Here is a 27,084-nt window from a genome sequence, read left to right on the forward strand (position 1 = left end):
ACAAATACGTTAGCCCCTACATTATTTTGTTCTCGTTTTTCATTGGCTGTTATCATCTGCCTTCTCCATTCGTATAAATTGGAACGTTTTTTACTAATACTACAGCAGTTCCAATCGTTCATTTCACAGAAACATTCGTTCAAACCCACACGTGCGTACATATATCGTAAACATTGGGGATTTATCTGTTCTTTTCGAGAAATAATAAATATTTTAAAACAAAATGCCCGAAATAGAAGGCTACAAAGGTAAATTGCACATGGAATTGCCGTATTCAATTGCTGTTCATTATTAATATCCATTTTAGTTGTGCCCCTGAGAGTGACTCCAGATGCTGAATATTGTCACAGTGTTTATATGAAGGAACATTTCATACGTCTCATGGATCCCAATAAACCCAAGGGCCGAACACTTTTTCTTTTGAATGTACCCCCCTATGTTACTGAAAAAAGTTTGGAAACATTTTTCGAACAAGTTGGTCCTGTCGTTTCGGTGTTGTTTGCCCAAAAAGCTGGTCGAGACGAAGATCAGAAGTGGATGCAGAAAGTTACGGAATTTAGTAATGCCGAAGCTCCGTTTACATTCAAAGTGGCCTATGTCGTATTCAAAAACTCAAATAGTGTCAGTAGAGCTCTTGAAGTGAAGAGCATCGATTTATTTAGTCCCACAAGTAAAGAGTCATATATTGTTACGGGAATGCAGTTGTGGCACACTCAATATAAGGATCGCATTTTAGACGTGGATAAGACACATGCCTATATTGATGAATACATGGCAGCATACGATGAACGTGAAAGGGAAGCAGCTGAAGCTGCCAAAACGACGGAGGCCGATGCTGATGGCTGGGTCACGGTTGGAAAGAGAGGCAATAATGCTGGCTTCGAACAATCTGAAGGAATTATAGGAAAAATAGAAGAAAAAATGGAAAAGAGCAAGAAAAAGAAGGAGCTAACAAACTTCTACACTTTCCAAATTCGCGAGTCAAAGATGAAAAACATAGTAGAGTTGCGGAAGAAATTCGAGGAGGATAAAAAGAAGATTGAAACTCTGAAGCAGACCAGAAGATTTAGACCCTTTTAAAAAATCACATAGTACTAGTTGTTAGTTGGAAAGTGTTATTGAAACTGAAAAATTAGATTGTAATAAAAAATTTAGTATATTTTTATTCAAACATGTACATGTATGTCATATTCTAAAGGTGAATTAAGCATGTCTGCTTACTCGCAATTTGGTTTCTGTAAAATTATAAACGAACGAATTCGAGCGACTTACGACCAAAACCCTTTTGAATCAAACAATATTCTGGACATAAATAAAAGTTTGGTAGTTATTCGCCTGAATTGGTTCGTATCGAATTTCACAAGAACAGTAGTAACTGTTTCCTTTTTCAAACAATTCAAAGGACTATTCCTTACTTTACGATGAGCCATGACGTTGCAGTCCGTTCTCAACGACTCTTCGCCAGATATGACTTTTTGAGGTAATGCAGTAGGACTTTGACGAATACATTTTTTGAAACAACAGTTTTTTCTTCATAACTTACACACTTTTATTTGCCGCTATAACAATTTTCATCAGATTGTGTGGGGGTAAAGTTTCCAATGTACACAGCAATTGTGGAATATTTCCATAAATACATTTGGAGGTCAGCCCAACCTGCACAGCTTGTGCTAGACGTTCTAAACTCTTTTGAAAATCGGCATCCTGTAAAGGGTCGATTTTATCAGCTACTAGTCGGGAAGCATGATTCTTCAACGGTGACGCTATTAACATCAAATGCTGGGCATTCAAAGCTGTAGGTGGTCCGTTATTTACAATTTCTAAGAGAGTTTGAAGTAATGCCAAGTGTAGGTTACTATATGCCGGTTTGTTGGACACGATTGGTGCCAAAACAGACCATCTTATAAGTCCGGCCAATGGGGTCACCACCGGCATTGCTATAGCACCAGTGGGCAATGCCAATGGTTGTTGGGATGCCAAACAAAGGGATGGATTTTCAGACACCCACTCACAAAATACATCCAACAAGGCGTCGGGAGGAGGAGTTAAAGTACCCCTCTGATCGTTGAGATACAAATCAGCAACTGCAGTCATTAGGTTAGCAGCAAAGTGTGGAGCTACCAGTGGCAACTGTTTCAACTGTTCGGATGTTTTTCTTGAAAAAATTATAAAGTCGCTTACTAAGCTTTGTGCCACTTCCAAACTGGGTGGTGTAGTGCATCCCACTTGTTGCATCCACGTACCGGCAGCAGATAATAATGGAGCAACCGAACCCGATACCGATGTACTTATCAGTTTACACAAGATTTTAGACCGCTGTGGAGTCAGATTTGTGAATAGTGAAAGAAATACGGCGTTTCTCGTTGAGTCGGGTCCTGGCTGGGAAAAATAGTCAATTAAGACCAAAATCAATTGAAATTCCTGTATTTTATTCATTTGCATATTGACATAGGTTTGGGGTGACTGTCCTCTGCGTACATCCATTTCTTTGTTACGTTCCAGGAAGACAAATTCCGATATTAATTGCATTATAAAGTTCTGTTTGCCACGTCCAATAATCATGCTTTCTGGAATGAATAGACTGTGAGTAGGAACTCCAATGTTGAGTCATTTAGGGGTTTTACCGATGCGTGGAAGGGCTTCCTTGACACATGCTGGAAATTCGAATTTCCGAAGGGAATGTTTTACATCTGACTGGCTCATATTTTCCAGAGTTTTTTTTATTTATTTCATCTGTAGAACCACCAAACTGGAAGGCCACAGCGTCTTTATGTCTTTGGCCACAGAAGCAGTAGAGGAACCGTTCCTTTTAATTACAATGCCGCTTCTTAAAGTTTTAACGGCGTTGCGGAATTGGACGAAATAGCTTTAAAACGTAACTGATAAAACCAGAATCAAAACAAATAAAGATAGTGTATCTTAGGTCGAAAATGAAAATCGGACGAATCGAACGAAACGAGGAATCAACACAAATGAAGCGAGTGGAACAATAGGTATGTTCGTTTACTCAATAATTTATAAAATAAAAAAAATTAAAAATGTTCTCTTGCTATTCATTTTTGTAATAAAAATACTCTTTGTATTTGTGTCAAACTTGTTGTACTTGTTCTGGATATTGTTCGTTCATTCTTTAGAGTGAAAAATTCGTATTTACTGCCTGTAAAAGGCTCCGAATAAAGATCGCATTACGCGAATCGCATCGCAAGCTTTGATGTTATCGTAAAGCGTGTTTTTCATCTCGCAAATTTGATTCAAGTGGCACACACGAAAAATTGCATCTGTTAGAACTATATGAAAACAGCTCCATTTCAGTAAGTATTTTTATCAGTTGTTTTCCATTACTGAATGTCCAACAACCATCAATATTTTCAGACAGAATATGGGCCAAAAGCACTTTAAATGGTAATTGTGTGTAAACCGCTTTAAAGCGGCGTGCAGACTAGCACTTTTGATTGACACACTATCAAACAAGCACAAAACAGTCAGAGATAATGTTGATCATACATGCAAGTTGTGTGAATGTGCACTTAAGTGGGCCGCAGACGATCATGCATGCATGACATCAAAATCGCTTCAGCGCACACGATTCATTCATTTGGCTTTTGATTTCGTGCTGTACAGACAATGTCGATAACAGACGATACAATTTTGTCGATATTGTCCTTGTGCTTAAAAAATATAGAAAATGCTGAAAAAGGGCTGACAACGACCGGCATACTTCCAACAACTCTATAATATTTATTTTCGCAGTATCCGACATCTCTATACAACCATTCCCTTTGAAAAAACGTCACAAATGAGAATATGCATGATGCCTCTACCGCACACACGTCAAAATCGAACGGCATGCATGCGAAAAACCAAAAATTTTTGATTTGGCTTCATGCATTGTATGTGTGACACATACATACAAATTTTCGCTAACAACACTTCATGCATTCAGAGGGCGAAGCCGATGTAAAATTCTCGGCGGCGGCGGCTAAGCATAAAAAAGTCGGCGGCGGCTAAAAGTCGACTGCAGCCGAAAGAAAATCGGCGGCGGCGGCTAAAGCAATATACGGCCGGCGGCGGCTAAAAGTCGGCTACAGACGACGACTTTAACGTGAACAAATAATTTCGGTTGTTTTAATAACTGTCAATTCATTTAATTTAAAATAAAAATGAAAATATAAGTTTATATGCACATTTGTTGCTTATAGCACATTAAAAATTAATAAAAATACTTTAATTTGATAAAAATGGTTCGACGACTGCCTTGTTATCGTGAACAAACAATTGTTTCTTTACTGTTGCCGGATGCAGGCTGCTTCTCTTTGCATTTACACAATTCCCGGCATATGAAAATGCTTGCTCTGAAGATGCTGATGTGGCTGGAATTCCAAAGCACATATTTGCTACAGCAGCAACATTTGGAAAGATCTATAAAAAGTAAATGGTCAAAACGTAACCTGCTTAAAATAAGTTTAAGATGTGAATCTTTAACGTACTTGTTTGTTCTGTCGCCACCAATCTAGAGGCTCAACCGCCTCGACTTTCATTTCCAAATATTTTCTTATTTCTAACTCTACGTTATTTTGTACATTAGAAGGCGATGGTCCCATAAATTCCAACATTCTTTGACGACTAGCTGATATTTTCTGCAAGTAAAATATACGTTAGTTAAGTTTACCTTTACATTTATTAAAACATAATACCTGTTTTTTTGCATTTGGTTCAGTGCTCGTTGATGGCTCATTTAATAATGTGTCATCGATTTCCTTTAATTTTTCAATTTCTTCCATAATCAAGTTCTCCTTGGAAATTGGAGACAGAACATCATGCACAAGTTCCAAGGAGTTTGGCGATTGTTTGGGTATCTGTAGTATATATTTATCTAAAACAGGCCAGTTTTTTTTGGCATGGGTCCATAAGCGCAGCTACAACATACATTCTATATACTTTGAATCGCTTCGTAAAGTTTTGCACAGCGAAATTGCATAAATTGATTGTTAGTTCAAAAGACGCTTTTTCTTCTTCTTTCTTCAATGAGGACATAATGGATTCCTGAAAATAAATACACGAAGATATCGTCGGATAATCTTGGTGAAGGTGTTTTGTGGCGTCCTCAAAAATTTTTAAAAACGTGCCAAATTCCGTTATAATTTGCATTTCCATTGTCCCAATCACTAACAGTTCCTTTTTAGCTTTAACTAATGCTATATTTATAGTGGATATATTATTCGTATAGCTTTGAATCATTGCAAGCAGAGAGTTCCAACGTGTTGCAACGGAATTTTTCAAAGAGGTGTGGTGCTTGACGTTTAAAGTTGCTTCATATTGTTCAGTAAAATAGTCATCTCCATGTGGAAATTGTTCGCAACTATCCAAACTCTCCAAAATTATTTCAACCTCTGTAAATATTTTTACTAAATCGTTTTGTTCCTCCATATTTTGAATATTTGATATTTCTTCATAGCTATACATTAAGCTGCCATAAATTTTTTTTAATTTTGATATTATGTTATTAATATTTTCAAATGACTTGTTGTTTAGTATATCTTCCATCAAAAATCTGTGTAAAACATGAGCCATACAACCATATCTTGGTATATTTTTAATTTTTAAAGCTGAAACGATGTTGCTTCCACCATCAGTAACAGCACATATGTTTTTTTCCAACAGATTAAATTCACATAAAGCTTCTTCAATTTTTTCTACAACTGCTAGTCCAGTGTGAGGTCGTGGAAAGATCTCTGTCTTGAGCGTTACAATTTGCATTTGAAAATTTTGGCAGAAATGCACTTTTATGTTTATGTAAGACAAGTGCTTATGTTTATCTGACCACATATCCAATACAAGTGTAACATTTTCGGGCGACTCTTTAAGGCTTGTTTTTACGTGGTCCAAATATATGTTATAAACATCGTTTAAAGCCGTTGTAGCTATTGTCCTATCTGTGGGGAATATAGCCTTTGGGTTTAAGAAAGATACCAATTTCTTAAATCCTGGCCTTTCAACAATTTTAAACGGTTGCAAATCCCAACAGCACATTTCGGCGACCCGGCGAGCATTTTGTTGTTTGTTGTTACAACTTGTTGAGGATTTCAATGCATTTTGTGTCATTGTTGAACTTTTCAGGTTATTTAAAGATTTCACGTCCAAGTTATGTACAGCTCGTAGATGGTTCATATAATTTGTGGTTGATGTTGATTTTCCAAAACTAAAATCATAAACAATTACACACATGCGAATGGAAAAAATTAGAAATTCTTACCTTTTTAAATTGGTCTTTTCATCCAAACACAATTTGCAAAATTTATATTTTTGAAGTATATGCCTCTTTTTAAAATAGAGATCACCAAAATATTTCCAACACAATGATATACCACCTTCATTTACAACAACCTTTGCCAAATTTTTAAATTCATTTTTCTTTTTAAAAAGATCTTCATATTGAGATACATCTGCATATTGAGAAATATTGATTTCAGTATCAACAGATTCGTCAGAATCGGATTCTGATTTAGTCAAAACTGTTTGACCCTTTCGGTTAGCGGAAAAATAATTTTTAATATTCCTTTGGCACATTTTGCATTCTTTTCTTTGAACAAGCAAAAACACAACGAATCTTTGGCAAACAATATGCTTGCCACTCCATCAAAATTCGTAAGTTACAAAAGGTTGCCAAAGGTTTTGTGATAAAAAAAAACAAATCTACAAAGACATAATACCCTTACCACTATGTGCTGTAGGGTATAATTAATATAAATAGCCTACACGTTTTTGCCTCTCGAAGACGAGTGCACAATGTAAATTATCGTCCAATAATGAGCATTATAATATGTTAATTTATCGATAAGATTAAAAGACATATTTATACAAATTTGCTGTATAAATTTATATTTTTCAACGGCTTAGCCGACTCAGTCGGCTAAAAATTTGAGCCGATGAGAGCCGCATACATCAGCGGCGGCTCAGATCACTTAAAAAAAGTCGGCGGCGGCTGCACGCCGACTGCGAGCCGATCGGCTTCGTGCTCTGCATGCATTGTGTTCTGGCGACACGGCCACTCTAAACAATTCCCATTCCTCTATGACTCCTTCTAAACAAAGCGAGAATATCGACGTTATATATTACCTTCATTCGTAAACAAATCAGTTAACTGCCATTTCGTTTCAAGTTCGTTATTTATCACCCATTATCTCATTGCTCCCACTATTCGTTGCAAGAGAAACGGTTTTAAATTAGGACGTTTATTCAGTAAAGGCATTAATCAAAGTAGATTTACTAGGGTATCTGCATCAGCACAGCTGTTGGTACAGTTAGCTGTCAAATATTTTGTTGGAAATTAAAATCAACAAATTACAAAACTAAATTATGAATGGAAATATTTGCATTTGGATAAACTTGTTCGGCAACAAGTTTATTAGCATTTTATTATTGAATTTGTGAGAAAATTTCTTATAATTCGGTTTGTGTTCGTAAACTATTTTTGACATATCAATGTACTACAACAGTTGTTTGTTGTAAACAATTGCTGATGCGGCCACCTTATTAAATCTGCCTCGGCATCAAGGAAAGGAAGGGACCCCAAAAAAATAATATTCTGTGGAAAACGCGAATTAAGAGGATACTTTTGGCCATAAATACTATGAGTAAAACAATTGAGAAATCTACTGATTTTACAGGATTGCATGCAGCATTTTCTGTAAGTATTACAACGCATATTGGCTACCGGCTAAGGAGTGCATCCAATCAAATGCCTGTAATTTATTGTTAACCCTCAGAAATCTTTGACGGAAGCATTTGAGAAAAACGATGTCCAGATATTGAGAAAAGTCTACGACAGTTATGCCAACAACTCGGATCATGATAAAAAGGCGCCAATGGATCAGGCATTCCGCGAGATACTCATGTTCCAGCTCAGCGACAATGTGGACTCGATAGGCAAGTTGGTGAAGTTGTCTGTGCAGGCGGTTCGATCGGAAATAGTGTCGGTCACCATACCTGTAGTACTGTTGGGCGATATTTTTGAGACCGTGACTCTGGATAAATGTGAGAAGATCTTCAATTATGTCGAAGAAATGGTTGAGGTGTGGAAGGAAGAGATTTTCTTCTCTTCCTGCAAAAATAACATATTACGGATGTGTAATGACTTGTTACGGAGGCTAAGTCGGGCCCAGAACACTGTATTCTGTGGTCGCATACTTTTGTTCCTTTCCAAATTCTTCCCATTTTCGGAAAGGTCTGGCTTAAATATTGTTTCGGAATTTAATTTGGAGAATGTCACCGATTATGGTGTTGATGGCAAGGATCTAGATGATACTCTGGAAGACATTGAGGATATACCCATCAAAATAGATTACAATTTATATTGTAAGTTTTGGTCACTGCAAGACTTCTTCCGAAATCCAAATCAATGTTACAGTAAGGCATCGTGGAAAATGTTCCAGACTGTAAGTGAATGATAGCGATGGCATTAGTCGTAAGCAAGTATTTTAATTATTTTTCACTATTAGCACGCCACAACAGTGCTGGAGTCATTTTCGAGCTTTAAATTGGAGGATTTACGATCAGCATCGGCACAATTGGAGGATAATAACGATGATCTAAACGATAAAATGGATTTGGATATAAGTTTTACCATGGATTTCAAAAATGAAATTGATCAGTCAGTTCAGAAGGTGGACCATTTCTTTGCAAAATTTCTAACCAATCCAAAACTCTTGGCTTTACAACTGTCCGATGCTAATTTTCGAAGAGCAGTTTTGGTGCAGTTCCTGATACTGTTTCAGTATTTGCAACTAACTGTAAAATTTAAAGCGTAAGTTGGTCTATTTGCTGTATTGCTATATAATCATTCACGACATTTTTATTCCGCTATTTAGGGAATCAAATACATTGACTCCCGCCCAGTCAGATTTCATTAAGGAGACCGAAGCAAAAGTATATCAGTTATTGGAAGAAACTCCTCCCAATGGCAAACGATTCTCTCGCACTGTAAGACACATGCTCCAACGCGAAGAAATGTGGAATAATTGGAAAAATGATGGATGCAAAGAATTCAAGAAACCTGAGGAAAGCGTATCGGATGATAAACCTCCTCCGGCAAAACGCGAACGAAAGACATTAGGTGATTGCCTAAGAGATGCCAACAGACAAGGAAAATTCTTTTTGGGCAAGTGAGTACAAATGACAAAACATAAGACAATGTGCGTTGATACATCCTTCATTTCATTTTAGCGATGTCCTTACTCGTCTGTGGAACTATTCGCCGGATAATCTGCAAGCTTGCAAAAGTGAAGAACGCAACTTCTTGCCCCAAGTCGAAACGTATTTGGAAAGTTTTCGTGATAAGACTGACACGTCATTTGAGTGGCGTGCATTGAGGTTGCTGGCACGACAATCGCCTCATTTCTTTACATTTATAAATTCACCTTCATATAAAATATCAGACTATTTGGATGCTGTGCGAAAGCGTCTGGCCAAGGACCGTTTGGATGCAGCAAAGCAAGCTGCTATCAATTCAAATGGCACAAACGCAGAGAGCACTACTTCCTCCGGTGAAATACAGGAAAATCTACACGAACAAGAGGCCGAACATGAAGTCAATGACGAAGGTGTCCTAGAGGATGAAGAGGAAACTAATGACTTAGACAAAGGTGAAGAGGACAATAATGCCCACACAAAACCACTCACTGCTTCCAGAGAACAAATTGAAGAGTTGGCACCTTTGATTGGCGATGACTGGAAGAAGTTAGGCAAGAAGTTGGGTTATGCAGCCGATGAGTTGCTGTACTTTGAGACGGAAAATGCCGATCGTGATGGTGGATGCGTTGCTATGTTGGTTAACTGGTTCGCGGATGATGACGATGCCAGTTTAGATAATCTGGCCTATACAATGGAAGGTTTAGAAATCAATACAGCTGCTAAAGCGGTCAAGGCTCTTATAGATCGTTTGGCTGCTAAAAGTGCTCAAAAGGAGGCTGAGAGTGAGGAGAAAATGGAAACAAATGAATAAACAAGCCAAATGTACAAATATTTCAAATATCTTGTTGTTTATTATTTAAATTCAATTCTATTTTCCATTACATCGAGTTAATAAGAACTAAACAAAAATAATGGTTTCACAAATAATTTATCACAACATGTACATGATTATAAGGATGAACGTTCATTCCATTGCAGATTTTGTTTCCTTTTTATACAGAATTTTAGTAAATAATTAGTAATGAAAATAATATTTTAATGTGTAAAGTAGTTTGTTTTAACACATTTTAACCGCTAATCATTGAATGAGAATGAAAACCCAGCATTTTTAAAATCGTTTCTTTTGTGGCGGCTTCGGCTTATTATGCTGCATATTGGCACACTTCGGTATGTGGCGTTCAGCCGCAGCTTCATTGAAACGTCGACTACAGTGAGGACATTGAACGTAATCAGGATTCTCCGATGGTGGTGGTGGCGGCAGATCACTTAATTTCCCGCCTTTGGCCAAATAAGCTTGCACCTTTTTGGCTTCACGTATGGCATTGATGAATTCTTCATGTTTTTTACGCCAATTGCTCTTCTTCGATGAATCTGTCGATGTGTTTTTGACCACAGCTGCCTTGGGAGCTGCCGCAACACCCTTCTTTTTGGCAACATATTTCTCGGCTTCTGTTCCCTTAACACGGTGCTTCGAAGCATCGAATATTTTGCGTTTGGTTGAGACCATTTTGCGACAGACCTCTTCATGTTTTGATAGGCGATCTTCGTTGAAATTTCGATTGCAAATATGGCAGGTGGCCATTCCAGGTGGCGGTGTAGTGATGCGAGGTGGTGGTTTTACAGCCTGTTAGAGAAAATAAGTTATTTATAAGTACATACTTTAAAAACTTGATTTAATTGAACTCACCATAACGAATGTGGCCGGCTTTCCATTGACAGTTTTGGATGTGGTCTGTGAAAAAGGGGAAAGTAAATGATTACATTAAATAAATTATTATATTATATTAAACATAATTTAATGCATTTATGCATCGAAATCTGTCGGTATAATTTTCCTCACTAGTATTCTTTATAATTTTCAAAGTTTTCGTTCGTAATGTTTTTTTGAATTGATTTAAATCTTAACAAAATTTGTTAAAGAGGAATTTATTCAATGGGTAAAGGAATTATTTTGTAGCTTTAATTTTGCATAGAGGTTCTTCAGTATTGAAATATAGTTCTTTACGTGAGTCTACTGAGGATACTTTCCGATTCGCAACTCTATGGTAGTGATATTTTAAAATGGGGTTACGTTACGCATCGATACGTATGCAATAATTTGGTTATATTTAATACCGTTAAATATACAATACAGGGTGGTTCTTTAAAATAGAAAAAACAATGTTTTGTAAACAAATCGTGACGCGCTTCTTTTATTCGGAGTGCAAATTTCAGAAGATTCGTTTAGCTTTTGTCAATTTGGTAACGAGCTTTACTTATGGATTAAAAACTGTTTATATGATGGACGATATCGGTAAGCACTACATAATTTTAATATATGTTCCTACCTTTGCACCTATTTTCGTGGTTGTTGTTGTCGTTGAAGTAACAGATGGGGTGGTCTTTTTCTCTGGCGTTTTCGCGGATGTACCATTACTGGATGCTGTTGCAGAGGTTCGGGACAATGCAGATGTACGGCTAGCGCTGCTCGGTGTCCTCGATTGGGCAGCCATTGTGCGAGGTGCTGTTGTGGTTGGTGACTTCTTAGTTATCACTGGATTCAACTTGATGCCATTCGTTGTTGTAGTTTTCCGACCCAAGGTTATTGTTGTGTCCATAATGTCTTTACGAATGCCATTCGAACTTCTGGTATTGTTATTACCGTCACTGACAGGTGGGCCCATAACCCGGGTATTGTCCAGACTTAGAGACGAAAATTCCTTGGGAAAGGTTTCACTCTCTAAATTGTCCACCGCATCCAATTCATCGCCAAATAAATTACCATTCGATGAGAAAGGACTTGAACGCGAATGGGAACTGCTTAATGTTGAATTGCTATTCTGTTTTGTGGTAACAATGGTTCGCCGGGTTGTAGTCGTAGTTGGATTACCACCGCCAGCTAGACGGCGTACAGGATTTTGTTGTGTTTTTGTGATTGTGGTGGTTGTCGTTGTTGTTATTGGTTTTAGTGGGTGACTGCGGTCAATACCCACTCCACGGCGTTGCTCGAACATTTGCCGTACCTTTTGGAGGAATGAGTGGGGAAATGAAAACAAATATTATTTATAAATCAAACAATAAACATGTATGTAGGTAAATAATAGATTCCCGTATTGATAAAAAGTTTTCGATGGTTGAATGCATTAATGTGATTGCTTTTTAGCCGACTAACATAGTTACATGCAATTTTAAATGTACATATAGACTTTCTTGGAAAAACAATTGGTAAAATCATTTACTAACTGTTTTATTTTTCCGAAATCAGTCAAAATTTATAATTTGTTGGTATAAAATGAACTCATATTAGAAAAAAATAATCCGAATAAATTTGTCATCCGTTTGGCATGAAAATATATCTGCCCCCGAGACTTCTCAACATTATTTTCCTTTCATACCTTTCCATTTCCGATGGCGTTTCTTGTGGTCACTGTTGTCGTTGTTGTTTCAATTCCATTATCACCTCCTGTCAGTGCCAATTTCTTCTGTTCACGTTCCAATAACTGTTTTCTTTGAAATCTCATCTGGAATCAAACAATGAAAAAAAAAAGAAAATTTTCGAATTAATCTCTTATCCGTGTCAATCGCAACGTTCGGCTAAATGATTTCAACTGGAACGTTTCATAAAAATTGTTAGTTTCTTTAAAATAAAATACACCAACGCGAGCTAAATCTAGACTTGTAATTACACAAAACACCCAAACAATTGTCTATTTTTGTTTGAGTATGGAAAGAGCTACAATTAAAAGTTGAAAACTATACCAGAAATAATCGAATCGTGTGGTAGTAAGAAAGGGGTTTGCCAAATGTGTTGAGACACACTTGCTGCTGTGCTTTTAAAGTTTAGAAAAATTGAATATCGATTTCCGTTATGAATTTGCAAAGTCAAACAAAAGCCATCAACACAACTCACATCCCATGATGAACTTAAACTTTGTGGCGGTAGCTGACTCAGAGCCTCAACTAGACGTCTACCGGCCCACGATTCGTTTAGTTTTATGGGAACTATATTTTCTCGATAGATTTCATCGTTATGCCGTTGTTGGTGCAGTCGCGCTTGGTAGTCTTCGTACATTATTACAGACTTTGCGGGGGGAAGTTAATGTAGATTTTATTTATTTGTTAATGATCTTTACAAAAATGGCAAGACAACAACACTTTGAGTAGAGGAGTTTATTTAATTTAAATAACTAATCAGTTTCGTTATGTTCGGAAGTTTTGCGGTAGACAAAGTGTGGACTTGATGACGTTTTAGGTAAAACTGGTCACCGCTTCGTTATGAAAAATACCGAAAGAACACCGTCTGCTATTGCGAAGCGTGTGTGTAACCTTACACTTGTCCCGGCTACAAGCGAAATGTGACATGATGATGGTGGACAGATAGATATTTTAGAAGGACATGGGCAGCAAGAACAAAAAACAAACACTAACGATGTGGTGTTGGGGCGGGAGATGGCCATACAGGTTGTAGAAACTTAAATGTTAATAACCGTTAGAACTTTACTAATATTAATTGTTAATGTGAGTGTGAATGTCGATGTGTATTAACATGCCTGCATGTATGATTATGGTAAATTAGGGTGGAGTGTTGTTTTCCATACAATGTGGGTTGTAAGAATATGTGACGGAATACAGTGACGGAACAAATAAAAATGGGTAACCTACATTAATGAGTAGTTTATATTCCTAAATAACACTGTTAAAGACGATCAGAATGGAAGAGCGAATAAATTATTAATTACCGTTAGTTTCAAATATTTCGATGCTAGTTTCCAATAAAAAATGTTCTACGAAAAAATTAAACCATTTCTATAGCGAAAGCTGTTTAATAATAAGTTTCATAAAGATAGTCAGTTTCATATAGATAGTTTGCGAATGAACACTAACAAATAGTGTTTTTTTCAATTACTGTCGTAGAAATATACCACTTCTTATATTACCACCCTAACGTTTCATTTAAAAACTAAACATTAGTATGCATGTACACATTAAAATGAAACAAGAAAAAAATGAATATGTCGCTTATACACATACACATACGCATACATAGTACATGCATGCTTTGGGCAAAGTTCATGAGTCCTTCGTAAATGTTTGTGTTTTTCCGGTCTTCCTTGTTTCGTATTTAGCCGCGCGAAGTTGGGGTTATTATTTTTATGATTGTTGCTGTCTCTCTGCACTTTAAGTAAACACAACCACACGTTTATTGCTTCTCCCAAAGCAAAACACTTCAATCATCATTACAATGGTTGATTTTAATTACAATCAGAATTACTCATACGAGTTCGTAAAAGCCGCCGTAGAGGAATTTCACTCAATAAACCCATGTTGATTGTTTGGGACCAGGCAGTGGGCGAGTGATTAATTACTTAAGTGAGTTGTTTATAATTTTTTATAAAAAAAATTTCAAAATGAAAGAAATTGGTAGTCATATTTGAAATTTCATGTATTAAGTTATTCAGAGAAAAGAAAAAATTAATTAAAATAATTTATAAGAAAAATTCGGGCATGTAAATAAAGTTGCTGTGATTTACTGCTAATAAATTGACTCTACAAACTATTTGTCTTGACCAAAAATAACTATTATTTTAACATAGATACCTGTAATTACGCACGTGCCATAATTTTATATATTTTTTTTTGTATCGTTGACCTTTCTTCCGTCTTTTTGAAAAAAGTCTGAGTATAATTAATGTCGGGTTTGTATAATTATGTGACAATTGTCTGTAAATCAAATATACGATGACAAAGCTATTGACTATTGCTACAATTGATTTTTCTAAATTTTGTTAGAAAAATGTTTTTCCGCTTTTAGGCTAAGGTGGCTATATTAATCATTTGTGGCCCAATGTTGCCCACAGGCAACAACATTTTTTTGAGCTTATAAATCTAAAAAATCAAATTTGCGGTAAACTTATTATGAGCTTTTCAAAATAGAGAAGAGGGCAAAATGTGTACAGTACTAATTTGTGTATACAGTCCAAATTATTTAAATCGCTTCGTATTCGAATTCTGCCATAAAATTATTTTTAATTCTTGTAAAAAAGAATATAGAGAATAATTTAAAATGATTTTTCATTTGGGTTTCTTGATATTGAACTTTTAATTTTCACAAAAAAATTACTATATCTCCCGAATGCAAGGATGTAGTGATGTCCAATTGTTTTCATATCCTACTTAGGATAGTTGCATTAAATCTGTGAACAGAAAATTTTTCTATGATTACGGTAAAAAATTCGGGTCACAAAGGGTTACCTAAGGACCGAAATTCGGATTTATATAAAATTTTTCAATGATTGTAAGTTACCACGTATCTTACATTTCTGCAAATGTCAATTATTGTGTGTAACAAGTGTAATTTGTTAGACTCTGCTACTTTCAATACAAATAAATAAACAAATAAACATATTATTCATGGATTGTGTAATTTAACATGTGACAATTTATTTACTAGCTAGGGAAACAAGTTCAATGGCAAAGACAACACGGTGCCTAATTGTTGCATGTATATGTCAATATCATTGGAATATAACAATAATAATAATAATGGTTTTAATAAACAGTTGTGGAATTCAGAGAGAAATGTAATACAATATTGTTTTACATAGCTGTATTTGTTATTCGATATGTATATAACCTTGAACCGCAAGATGTATAACTTGCGATCCAAGGTTATCCAAGTGATTCAAATTATATTGTTGAGTAGGTATTTTTTTCATTTCATTTCAATTTGTTTTTATAATTTACATTTATTTTTTTTAGTAGTAACTATTATCCTGTGCTTTATTTTAATTATACCCTACACAACTATGTTGTCAGGGTATTATAGCTTTATGCAGCCCCAAGAGTTTGTAACGCTGCTAAATATTGGTCCTAGACCCACCTTTAAGTATACCGATCGTCATATCTCGACTATCTGAGTGGACCTAGACATGTGTGTCCGTCCGTCCGTCTGTCCATTATAATTTGTAAACACGATACAGGCCACAGTTATGGACCAATCTTCACGAAATTTTGCATGTAGGATGGGTTCTGGCCAATGAAGACCCCTATTGTTTTTGGAAAAGATCAGTTAATATTTAGGGGATGAAATGGACCAAAAACTTTATTTTTGTCGGTTTTTCTGGTCGCTCCAGAGGCCGCAATTATGGCCCAAACACAGCGAATTTTTGCATGAAGAAGGGGATCGGGCCAGAGAATAAGCATGCCTGTTTGGTCAATATTTAGCGGGTCAAATGGACCCTGACTTTTGTGTGAAAAATGACAAAATTTGTATTCCATACCGTATATATTTACTCCTGAAGGAATGGAATCTGGACAAGTATTTAGAAGGGCTCTTATGAATATTAGTAATATTTGTTAACCTCTAGTCGGTCAAGAGGATGCAAATATCTCGAAATATTGCCCAAGCTCAGAACATAGAACTACAGAAAGTTCGTGGAAGTTGTGTAGGGTATCATATGATCGGCCCCGTCCGACTATACTGCTCCGCTCACTGTTTTTTTTTATAATTTGTTTGAATGTTGGGTTTGGTGATATGTGTGTAAATTATGTTTATTGTTGCAATGTCTGTTAATGAGATATTTCTGCTCGGCAAATCGAAATGTTATTTAGACTGTTTTTATGTTAATTACTCTCTCTACTTTCACTCTTTGTCCTTTAGAATTGATTGTCAATTCGTATCGAAAATCAATTTGTTAAATGTGGTCTTCGGACTTTGGAATTGTGAAATAAAATTGAAGATTTTGGAGAATGTTTTCAAAATATTACCTTGTGATGTACCAATTCCGGTAAATATTTACACTTTATTTTATATACAATTAAAATTTTAATTGCTTTTTTATATATCCTTTGATAAGGCAAAATGTGACTCAACCAATATAGTACACATTTTACACACCGCAATATCTATACTGAACATATATTTATTGTAACCATTGTACTATTTTAAAAAATAATAATTTTCATATATTTCGAATATAATATGTTTATCAACCTTAAATAATGCACAACAAAACACACATACCACTCCCCGGCCCCAAAAATGTTTGAGATTTTTTGTGATTGTTATATTTGTTTAGCATTATTCCATATTCCCCAGAAGACTTTCTAGCCATTGTTATAAATACGAATCGAATTAGCATTGGCAATTGTTTATTAGTTGTTTATTGTAATGATTGAAATTTATTGTGGCCCTTTTTCGTGTCAATTTCTACTTTAATCATTGGCTATGTTCAATGGACTAGTGTAGTAGGTTATATTTATATAGTTTTGGTCTTTATTTTAAATATTTTCTTTGTATTTTTAAAATCACATTTCGTTATACACATTGAACAATTAGATAGTTGATTATTATTTTATTAAATATTATTCCACGATATAATGATTATTGGCCATCTTTTTAAATTAATGACACAATTGACACATCTCGATTTCGGTAGATTTATTCACACATTAATCATTTTTATTTGTACGTTTAAGCTATTTATTAAATTTGAATGGAGTAGGTAATATGCCAAAAATTATATTATGACTTACATGTCTTCCGTACATGTGTACTGAGTTTGTATTTAATTTTCCTGCAGCAAAAAACGTGGTCCGTTAGAGAGCGGGTGCATAGATATAAATCCTTTATTGTATTACGTTAAATTTATTTATGGTGTTGGTTGTCGTGTCTTTTATAAACTTAAATTTGATGTACTCCTCAAAACTCATCAGGAGAGAGTGATGTTGGTTCCATGAAATCGTTTAGAAACTGATAGTAGAACAAATTGTTGTTCTCAAGTTCTTGTCACTGACATCAGGTGTAATGGACTTCAACTTTTTTATTGCAGTTATTATTCCAATTAAATATCGTCCTTCATGTAAAATTAACCACGTTGACTCCCATGACAGACACACACTTTAAAAGTTTTTTTTTTCACATCGAAATATGTGTAATTATAATCGTTTGTGTATTTTTCAATAAATTCTACAATGGTTTTGGAGCAGATCTACTAGTTTTCCACAATATTGTTTTCGTTTGTTTGTTTGAAACTTTACTTTTCTTTCAATTTCACAATTTAAATGGCCTTTAAACTCCGTGCCGAACACAATGAAAGACAAAGGTGGAATTAAAAAAGAAAATAGCTTGAGAAAATCAAAATGCCTTCCTTGATATATTTCTTTGATTGTGGTAGTTGCTTTTGTTTTGTTTATCAGCCAGTTTTCGCTTTTTTATTGAATCGTATCGAACTGACTTGTTATTGCTTGTTTGCAATCCTTTAATAATACATTGGCATTGCTGTGTGGGAAAGCGTCGTTGTCATGGTTGTGGTTGGAACAATAAACCAACCATGCCGGCTTTGAGGGCAACTAGTGCAGACACAACACGAAAAAATAAATAAACAAATAAAAGAGGACGACGCCGAAAAGGTCGAACTTAGTAAATATTCAGGGAAAACTTTGTAGCTTAGACCAAATCCCTAATTTAAATTCTTGGGGATCGTTTAAAATTCATTTAAAATAAACTATCTGTTTCTTATGTTGGCATTTTGGAATGTTTAATGTTGTGGGTAAATGGGAATACTGTTACGCTTGAATCAGTACATACCTATATTAAAATGCGATGACGTTGTAATACCAACAATGGGTATTTTTTTAGCAAAAATCCTGCATAAATCTGAGCTGATTCTAACCTTTTTAAATAGGGTTCAAAAAGTGATTTGAAATATATGCTCAAGGCAACTATGGGTCTAATTTGTATCTTTTTGTATGTTACATACAAACGCACAAAGACATAATACCACAGCCTAATGTACAAAATCTATCAGATGACCCATCTAAGACAATCATTTGAACTCACGTATGTAGTTATTTATACCTTATTTAGAAAGCTAAATATCTAATATTCTAATCTAATAATAAATAATTAAAACTGTTATTGAATATTTAATATTTTTTCAAATTTTGTTCACACCTACCTAAAATCGATTTCATATACAGGTTTTACGACATTTAATAAACAGGTTGGTAACGTTTATTTTTATTCACATAGGAATATAGCGCGATGGGTTGTGATAATATCCTGAACGTTGTCTATGACTGATTCCCACATCTAATTTATTGAATTAAATAAAAAAATTCCACCTTTTCTAGTTATTAGTTTACTGTTAGCGGTAGCTGGCATGAATTATAGGCCTTTTATAGCAAAAGTGGCACGGCACGACAACTGCAAGTCGGATGAGTCATCCGTGTAATTATAGCAGGATAAGTAATGCACTTTTATTTTTAATAGCGTTTGTCAATGTTTACCTACTGACATACAATTATACAATATTACGAAATGACTACAATAATTTTGAACACACTACCTAAACATGGATTTTTTCAACATTCTGTAACGCACGAGTCTCATTCAATCTCGGGTATTATTTAATTTTTTGGTATTTTATTAATTAAAAAAATTAAAAAAAAAAATAAAATTGAATTTTAAAACTTGCTATGCTATTTTCAAAAATTCTTAAAGTCGAGTTTGGTTTATCTTCAAAAATATAAATTGCTGTTGTATGCCCATAATGTTTTTATTTTATTTTTGATATTAGATTGCCCGCAATATTTTTTCCGTTACTAAATATAACTATGTTGCGTTCTTCTGAATTTTTAATCGGAGAAATAAATAAACAACCGGTTGGAACGCGCCCAACTACGACAACACAGCCAACGACAAATTGTTTTGTTTAATCAATGAAATTGTTTAAACAAATTAGCATAAACTAAATAAAAACAATAAATAAACTTCTTAACTAATTTTATACAAATGGACAACTACTGTTGTTGTTGCCATTATTATTATTAGTATTTGCAAAGTAAATATTAAACGCGCAAACTCACCTGCATTTCAGCCAGCCTTGAGGTGGCAGCGACACCTTGTGACGCCATCGCCAAATATGTTCACAGTTAACGACAATGATGACAGCAGAGACAAAGAAAACCTACAGCCTGAGTTAAGCTATTGGCGTTTGTGTACGAGCGACTGTTGTCGAGACGTTGATTGCTTTTGTGGGCAAGAAGTTCATACAAATCCAAGCGTCTTCGCCGGCAGCTGCTACAGCACTCTTCAATTGTCAAATGGATCTATGTATGAATGTGACGTGATCGAAGCAAGTACGAATGACTAATAATAATAATGTATGGCGCGAATGGCACGACTGCTTTACTGGCTAGTTCGTAGGTAGCGGTAGCTTTGTTTGTTTTTGCAAAAAACAGAAACAAGTTGACAAGGCGAACGAACGATTGTTGCGTGGGGTATGAGTTGTATTGTCTTGAAAAAGGCGTTCTTCAATTTAAACAAGAGTTAGATCGGTTCGATTCGATCGCTTTTAATTGGATCCACAGCAATTCTAACGACGTCTCTGGTTACAACTTCTTAACAATTTATCGAGCCAAATTTAAATTTATTTGTTGTCAGCTGTTGTTGTTGTTGCTTTTGTTTTATTCCAGCTATTGTTGTGTGTTTTAGATCTGCTTATGACTTGTTGGCAATTTATGACTCACTTGGCCAAGCACGTCTCTCGTTGTGATGAGTCGTGTTGGTGGGATCGGTTTTGCCCGTTCCTCAAATACAAAAGATGACAACACGTCTTTCGATTTGTGTCTGTCGCGCAAGCTTTCTGTTTTTGGTCGATGATCACACGCGAAGGCTTTGTGTCTTGAAGACAACTAATGATGCTGGACACTGCTGTTCAACTGCAATGCTCGTTTCATTTGGAAGATCAGTCTATTCGTTGTCTATTTTCTCTTTTTTCTTGTTGATTCCTTTGCTCTTATTCTTTCTGTTATTCTTTAATTTTTTTTGTGAATGTTTTATAACAAATTGTTTTTGTCAAGTTGTTGGAAATTATTTATTTTTGCCCCTCGGCCAGAGACGATCACTTCAGTGCCTGGTGTAGGGTTTTTATTTTCTGTTCTTCACGCAGACGCTTGTAGCTAAATGGCTTCTGTTCATTGGCTTGTCCGGTCTGGTTGTCTTGATAATAATCAGTTGTTCCCCTACACTGAACTTCTCGAGAATGTCAATTGTCTGTTTCTTCTGGAATAGGAACAATGTTTTCGTTGTTGTCGTCTTCTTCGTCGATATGGTTTTGTGGCACTACTGATTGAAGTTGGTTTCAAGTGGAGAAATTCAATTGGAAATATCTGAAATGGAAAGGGAGTGGAGGAGAGGGTAAATCATACAAACTCATGCATTAATGTGAATAACAAATATTAATTGGTTTCAATTGAGGAAATTCAACAAAATGATTTATTTGAAATTATAGAGATGCGTTTAGGATGGCGAAACATACAACATAGGGTGATACTGCAAGATGTTGGGTTCAAGTGTTTCACAGACATAGTACGAAATGTTGATATTTATTTAGGTACTTCAGCGGAAGGAATATTTCGCGTTATTGAAAAAATTTAAAAATATTTAAAATGTCGGAAATATTGATGTACTTAACATTTTGGTATTGAGATTTCGCAGCCAATGATAATTTAAAATAGCAACATTTGTTGACTATACGGAGAAGGGACCAATATTGATTATTATTGATGAAATGGTGTATTACCCTATGATAACACAAAATGCCAAATTACACCGAAGGCAAACGGAATCCACCTTAGGGTGGAGGGTATAAAACTCGCGTGGTTATACACTGGATATATGACAAATATAAGGGTAATTAAAATCATTGAGTATTGACGCCGATTTTGTACTTTCTAGGAATAAATATTTTATAGTAATAATACATCGCTATCAAATTTTGGATGGTATAAAACGCTTTCCATTTTCTAACGTGTCAGCTTATAGCATTTCAAACAATTCCAAAACTTTTTCCATTACAATCTTCAAATATTTACTCTGCTATTAATTATAACAACTTCCCACTTACATTTTCCGGTAACAATCACGCTTAATTTAATAAGAATTTCGTTATAACATTTCACCTAATGACACCCGCAACAACTGACCTACTCAACTGCCTCGAGCAAACATTTTATATTTTCCCATTAAACATTTTCAGGGTGGGTGGCTGGCTGTGTTCGATTATCTCAACAATAAATATGGCCTTGCCCAATTAAAGAGTCGTCCCAACATGGTAAAGATTACGAGGCTTAGCGCCAAATAAATGATTTTATAATGATCATTACGTAAATCCTTTGGCGATTGTGTGTCTGTGTGTTGTTTTTTCGAGGTGAAAACTCGAAACAGCTTACACAGCTCAATCCATTGGAGGCGTCCAGAAATAAGCGACAACGCAAACACACACACTCACTCACCCTTGCCCACCACTCAGCATAAAATATGAACTTAATTAGTCTCCAATTTATATGAAATTGCGCGACAATTGATACAAATGAAATTCCTGTGTGGGAAGCCACACACACCAAACACCAGTAATGTCATCAACATTTGCTGGCAATCGCCAAAGCCCCATTCCACAGCCTTCACGCGGACAGCAGTGTGTAGTGAACGGGGAGCAACAGCAAATAACAGAAATAAAAATCAGCGGCATTGGCTCAACCAAAAATGGTGAAATGGAAACTATAACAACTTTTGTTGCGGTTTTAAATTGAGAGATACTATCATTGTTTTGAAATTGACGTTCAATTTCAATCAAACGAATGTTCGGATGGACGGACGTGGGGCCATGAACGCAACGAAGGGAACAAAGCAACGAAGGGAACCAGAACTAGCACCAGCACTTACACCTTTTTTGGGGGTTTTATTTTCTTGTTGTTGTTGTCAATTGAGAACACAGCGAAATTTTGTTTCTTTGTTGTTGTTTTTCGTTATTTAAATTAAAAATATTTACTCAAAAATGATGGTAAAATAAAACTTTGGGGCCAATATGACGAAAATAAAACTTTCAATTGTAATTATTTGACATACAAATAAATATGTATATTTTTTTAATTCGTTTTTTATGTCATTTTTGTCAGAAAATAGTTTGGGGTAGAAAGAGAAAGTCAATTGAAAAAATTGTTTGATTTGTGTTTTTAGAATAACAATAACCAACCGCAAATGAAGAAATCGACCGTTTTAGTGGTAAAATAATGACCATATATGTCAATAGGCCTAATATACAGGAAATATGAAGTTACTTTTTGGGTACAGAGGCCAAAATTTGACAACACTGAAAAAAAGTCAAATACAACTTTTCTAACGATGGAAATTAAACACTAAAAAATTTGGAATATTTATGCTCCTCTTATGTCCATGATTTGGAAATATAATCTGCATAATGCTGTAGATAGACGTATACATATGTAAGTATGAACATTTTTTCAATTAACTAAGATGTTGATCGTTGCACTAGTTGAAAACTTAGTATCCGAATATTGGGCGGAATATGCAATACATGACTTCAGTCTTGAGGATTAAATATTCTTGAACAGCATTACATTCTAAATCGAATACGGTAATAATGGCCCGGGTAAAGGCTATTAAAAATGTTTGTCCAAAAAGGGGAATTATTGGTATAGAGGCCACATAACGATTCACAGTATCAACTAAAGTGATCTTGGCATAAACGGTACTGCCACCTATTTGAAGATATAAACTACATTTTAAAACCGAAGCTATTTTTTTGAATTCCGTATTCCTGGAGGGAGAGAATTTGCTATATAGAGCCCCGTTTTCTTAAACTTACCTAGTATACAATTATTTGTTTAGCCAGTAGTACAAGTATACTGATATGACTTGATTTGTTTTTGTAATTATAAGTGTAAACTAGTTCGGATATTTAATTTTTCAAGCATACGACCTATTTTACCGAAATGTAAAAACATCCATTGTTTTTCAATTCCAAACCGAATTTAAATACTGAAAACCTTTTAAGATTTTTATAACCGTTGTCAAGGTATTGCTTTAAAAGACCCATATTCCTCACATTCGTCATGGTTATAGACAGCATTCCTTAAGTATTTGTGTCTCGTTTACCTTCTCTCCATTTGCCTCTTTTGGGTCGATGTGGTTTATAAGAATTTTTAAAATATTTTTGAAGATAAAATCGCCAGGAATGGGTTGCACTTTTCTTTCAAGTTTTCTTTACACTCTATTTGTTACTTCTTGGAATGACCATGGCAAATATTTTAGCTGTGTTATTTAGCATTCCGCATTTTTGTTGTTGTTTTACTTTTGCCAAAATAGAAGAAAACCAAAAAACATTTGGGACACATGACTGCGCCTTCAACTGACTCAAGCAAAATGAAAATATTTTTGTTTTGTTTTTAATGTATAAGAATTTAAAGCGGGTGTGTACTTTGCTTGTTCTGTTTCGTCCCAGGCAGCTCGAAATTTATGACGAAACCAAAAATGACAACAATACACAGCAGGCAGACACTTGCAAGTTTAATGACTTATGTTCAGGCTATGAACCCTCTTAAGTGGGCAAGTATGTTAGGCAAGGTCTTGTACTTAACCACAAGTCAGCTACCACATCCCCTCCCTACCCCAACATCGAATGGACAAAATCCTGACAGGAAATATTTATTTATCCCCACGTTTATCCCCGCCACCACTTCGCATTAGTTTCAGGAATAACACGACAGACAATGTAGTATAAGTCCAGTTATATACGACTCGTTGTCCGGCAACACATACCATTCATTAACTAGCTGGAGCAGCTGACCGACCGTTGTTTTGTTGACCGATAGTTGTGCTTGTGTGTTGTTTGTTATATTTCTTAGTTGTTGTTGTTGGCGTTCTTTCAAAGAATTCAGTTGACTCCGCAAGCTGTGTGTAAGTTCATTCTTTGTTTGTTGTGTTTCAGAGTCAATTTACGCTAACCGACACGCGAATTATTTACAAGTTCGGTCTGGCTGTTAGCGCTAAAAATGAAACCAGCACCCGTTTTGTGAGAAGTTTCTTTAAAGACTAACGTTGAAGTTTGAAAGCACAGCGTTTGACACCAGTCTCTCTAACCACAACCATTGTCGACAGCGGCTAACTCATAAGAGTATCTCACACAGCGGTTGTATGCGAACGGCTGGCTGGCTGACTGGCTGGTTTGTTAGGGCTAGTATGTAGCTCTGCTTGCCCCACCGCGCCAAGCAATCTGGTGGATTAAAAAAACACAGACACGAGTGTACAAGCGAGCTTATTTATTATCGGCAAGGAGAGAAACGAATGAATACATTTGAAATATTAAAAAGACAAATGGACATGTTCAATGCGAAGTGTGTCGGCGGTCGCTGTTGTCCAGTAAACGTTTTACGGCATAGGACACTCCCTGAAGATAAATACTATCACATTTCCTTGTGTAAGGATTATACGTGGCTGGGTTGCCATGTGCTGGAATTTGTATATAAATATGAATTATCTGCAATAGCTACAGTATAATGTAAGGATAACTTATTTTTAAGATATATCATCAGCAATGTGATTTTCTGTTTATAGTAAACTAACTAGTAATGTTGATCAAATCTCAAAAAGATCGAAAATCGGTTCGATTTACTACATGGAAGGCATGACTAAATGCAACTTAGATCACAAATGTAGTTAAAAACTAAAATCAAGAGGTATAGTTGTGGAAGATAAAGAGTATCCCTCCCAAATATGAAATTAATACCAAATTTTCTAGGGATAATGGGTAAAATATTTAATTTAGAAGACATTGGTTCATTCCTCCTGACACCTCCTTACAAAATATACACTTTATTTTAATGAAATATTGTAGTACACCTAAGTCTGTTTTTACACGGTAGATTGGTTCCAGAAGAAGGCGTGTAAAAAAAGACATTGATCTTATACATAAAGGGAATTCCCCTAAATTAGTGCTATTCACATTTGCTTTGACCAGTAAAAATTGTTTGTACGCGCAAAAGGGGAATTCACTTAAGTCGTTAAGCTAATGTTCGCAAACTATCGATACTATCGATGGTTTCAGAATTTTTTCTTTCATAAATACTTTTTAGTGATATGAACATACTTCGCAAAAATTAAATTTGACAAAAAAATTTAAGTACATAAAATTTCAAATCGTGCTAAATGGAATAAAATCGTCTAAAAAAATTAAAAATTTTCAATTTTCAAACTGTGTTATATCAAAACCGTGTACAAAAAGACCGTGTAAAAACAGACTTAGGTGTATATACTTTATTTCAGATTTTGTAACTTTACATTGTAATATAAATAAAGTATACGAAAAGAATATAAAAACATTAATTGTATATTTATATGGACATTGACTTATAGTCGTCTGTCAGTAACAATAATAAATATTAAATTATAGTGATTTCTGCGTTAAAGAGTTAAATATTTAAAAATTTAATTCTAACAATAATTGGGTTCTATACCATGATTTTTTTTAAATAATTGACTAATATTTTCCTATTAATTACCAATCCATTGAGAATATGTACTATTTCGGATTCATCCATGACAGTTTTTTTTTTTTTTGGAGAAACCTTTGGCGAAATTCTTTTAGTACTGGGCTGCGACATTGGAAATATTTTATGTTGCACACTTTATCTATTACATTCACACGAATATTTTGTAGTAGAAGTTGCATATTTTGTATCCATCGCATTTTTGAGAGATTTGGTGAGAAGTTTATCATATTATATTTTTATGTTAGATCATTACTTCGCCAGTATTTTTGGAAACCTATCATTATTATACTCGAACAAAATTCGGGAGGTATATTTTAAGTGGATTTTCAAAGTAAAAACATGTCCACTTTCAACACCAGTTTTCAGCATTAAACATAAAAACTTAAAACTTTTTGCAAGTTTGTGGTCCATATGATCCGACAAATGTGCCTACAGCTAAAAACACCTTCCATTTTGCTCTCAGGGATACTTTTGATTTTGATAGGAAGCATTTCCACGTGGTATTTATGCTTTTTTAACAGCTAGTTCCTTACTTTTATTTATTTTCTATGGGAAAGTTTG

The 27,084-nt window shown here is 35.1% G+C and overlaps 5 protein-coding genes across 5 annotated transcripts; 2 read left to right on the forward strand and 3 right to left on the reverse strand.

Moving 5' to 3' along the window:
- The first annotated feature begins 223 nt into the window (after window positions 1-223).
- Window positions 224-1,080, forward strand: LOC133325747 (ribosomal RNA-processing protein 7 homolog A). The gene is made up of 2 exons (XM_061534471.1): window positions 224-248; window positions 308-1,080. Exons 1-2 carry the CDS (start codon window positions 224-226, stop codon window positions 1,078-1,080), a joined length of 798 nt encoding a protein of 265 aa, XP_061390455.1.
- A 450-nt stretch (window positions 1,081-1,530) lies between these two features.
- On the reverse strand, window positions 1,531-2,706 carry LOC133325749 (integrator complex subunit 15). Its single transcript, XM_061534473.1, has 2 exons — window positions 2,625-2,706; window positions 1,531-2,567 (listed from the first exon to the last, which is right to left on the reverse strand). The coding sequence occupies exons 1-2, from the start codon at window positions 2,701-2,703 to the stop codon at window positions 1,540-1,542; spliced, it is 1,107 nt and encodes a 368-aa protein (XP_061390457.1). The 5' UTR covers window positions 2,704-2,706; the 3' UTR covers window positions 1,531-1,539.
- Window positions 2,707-4,869: 2,163 nt separating this feature from the next.
- LOC133325752 (uncharacterized) lies at window positions 4,870-7,024 on the reverse strand. The gene is made up of 2 exons (XM_061534475.1): window positions 6,254-7,024; window positions 4,870-6,199 (listed from the first exon to the last, which is right to left on the reverse strand). The coding sequence occupies exons 1-2, from the start codon at window positions 6,565-6,567 to the stop codon at window positions 4,870-4,872; spliced, it is 1,644 nt and encodes a 547-aa protein (XP_061390459.1). The 5' UTR covers window positions 6,568-7,024.
- A 606-nt stretch (window positions 7,025-7,630) lies between these two features.
- On the forward strand, window positions 7,631-10,001 carry LOC133325744 (THO complex subunit 1). The gene is made up of 5 exons (XM_061534469.1): window positions 7,631-7,687; window positions 7,767-8,435; window positions 8,499-8,803; window positions 8,868-9,161; window positions 9,223-10,001. The coding sequence occupies exons 1-5, from the start codon at window positions 7,631-7,633 to the stop codon at window positions 9,998-10,000; spliced, it is 2,103 nt and encodes a 700-aa protein (XP_061390453.1). The 3' UTR covers window position 10,001.
- Window positions 10,002-10,297: 296 nt separating this feature from the next.
- LOC133325753 (zinc finger C2HC domain-containing protein 1C) lies at window positions 10,298-20,167 on the reverse strand. Its single transcript, XM_061534476.1, has 5 exons — window positions 20,038-20,167; window positions 12,564-12,689; window positions 11,517-12,191; window positions 10,877-10,921; window positions 10,298-10,813 (listed from the first exon to the last, which is right to left on the reverse strand). Exons 1-5 carry the CDS (start codon window positions 20,083-20,085, stop codon window positions 10,298-10,300), a joined length of 1,410 nt encoding a protein of 469 aa, XP_061390460.1. The 5' UTR covers window positions 20,086-20,167.
- Between the last annotated feature and the right edge of the window lie 6,917 nt (window positions 20,168-27,084).

This window comes from Musca vetustissima, unplaced genomic scaffold (genome assembly GCF_032173495.1).
Source record: "Musca vetustissima isolate MV318-11 ecotype Yass unplaced genomic scaffold, APGP_CSIRO_Mvet_v1 utg27337, whole genome shotgun sequence".
NCBI classification, from domain to species: Eukaryota; Metazoa; Arthropoda; class Insecta; order Diptera; family Muscidae; genus Musca; species Musca vetustissima.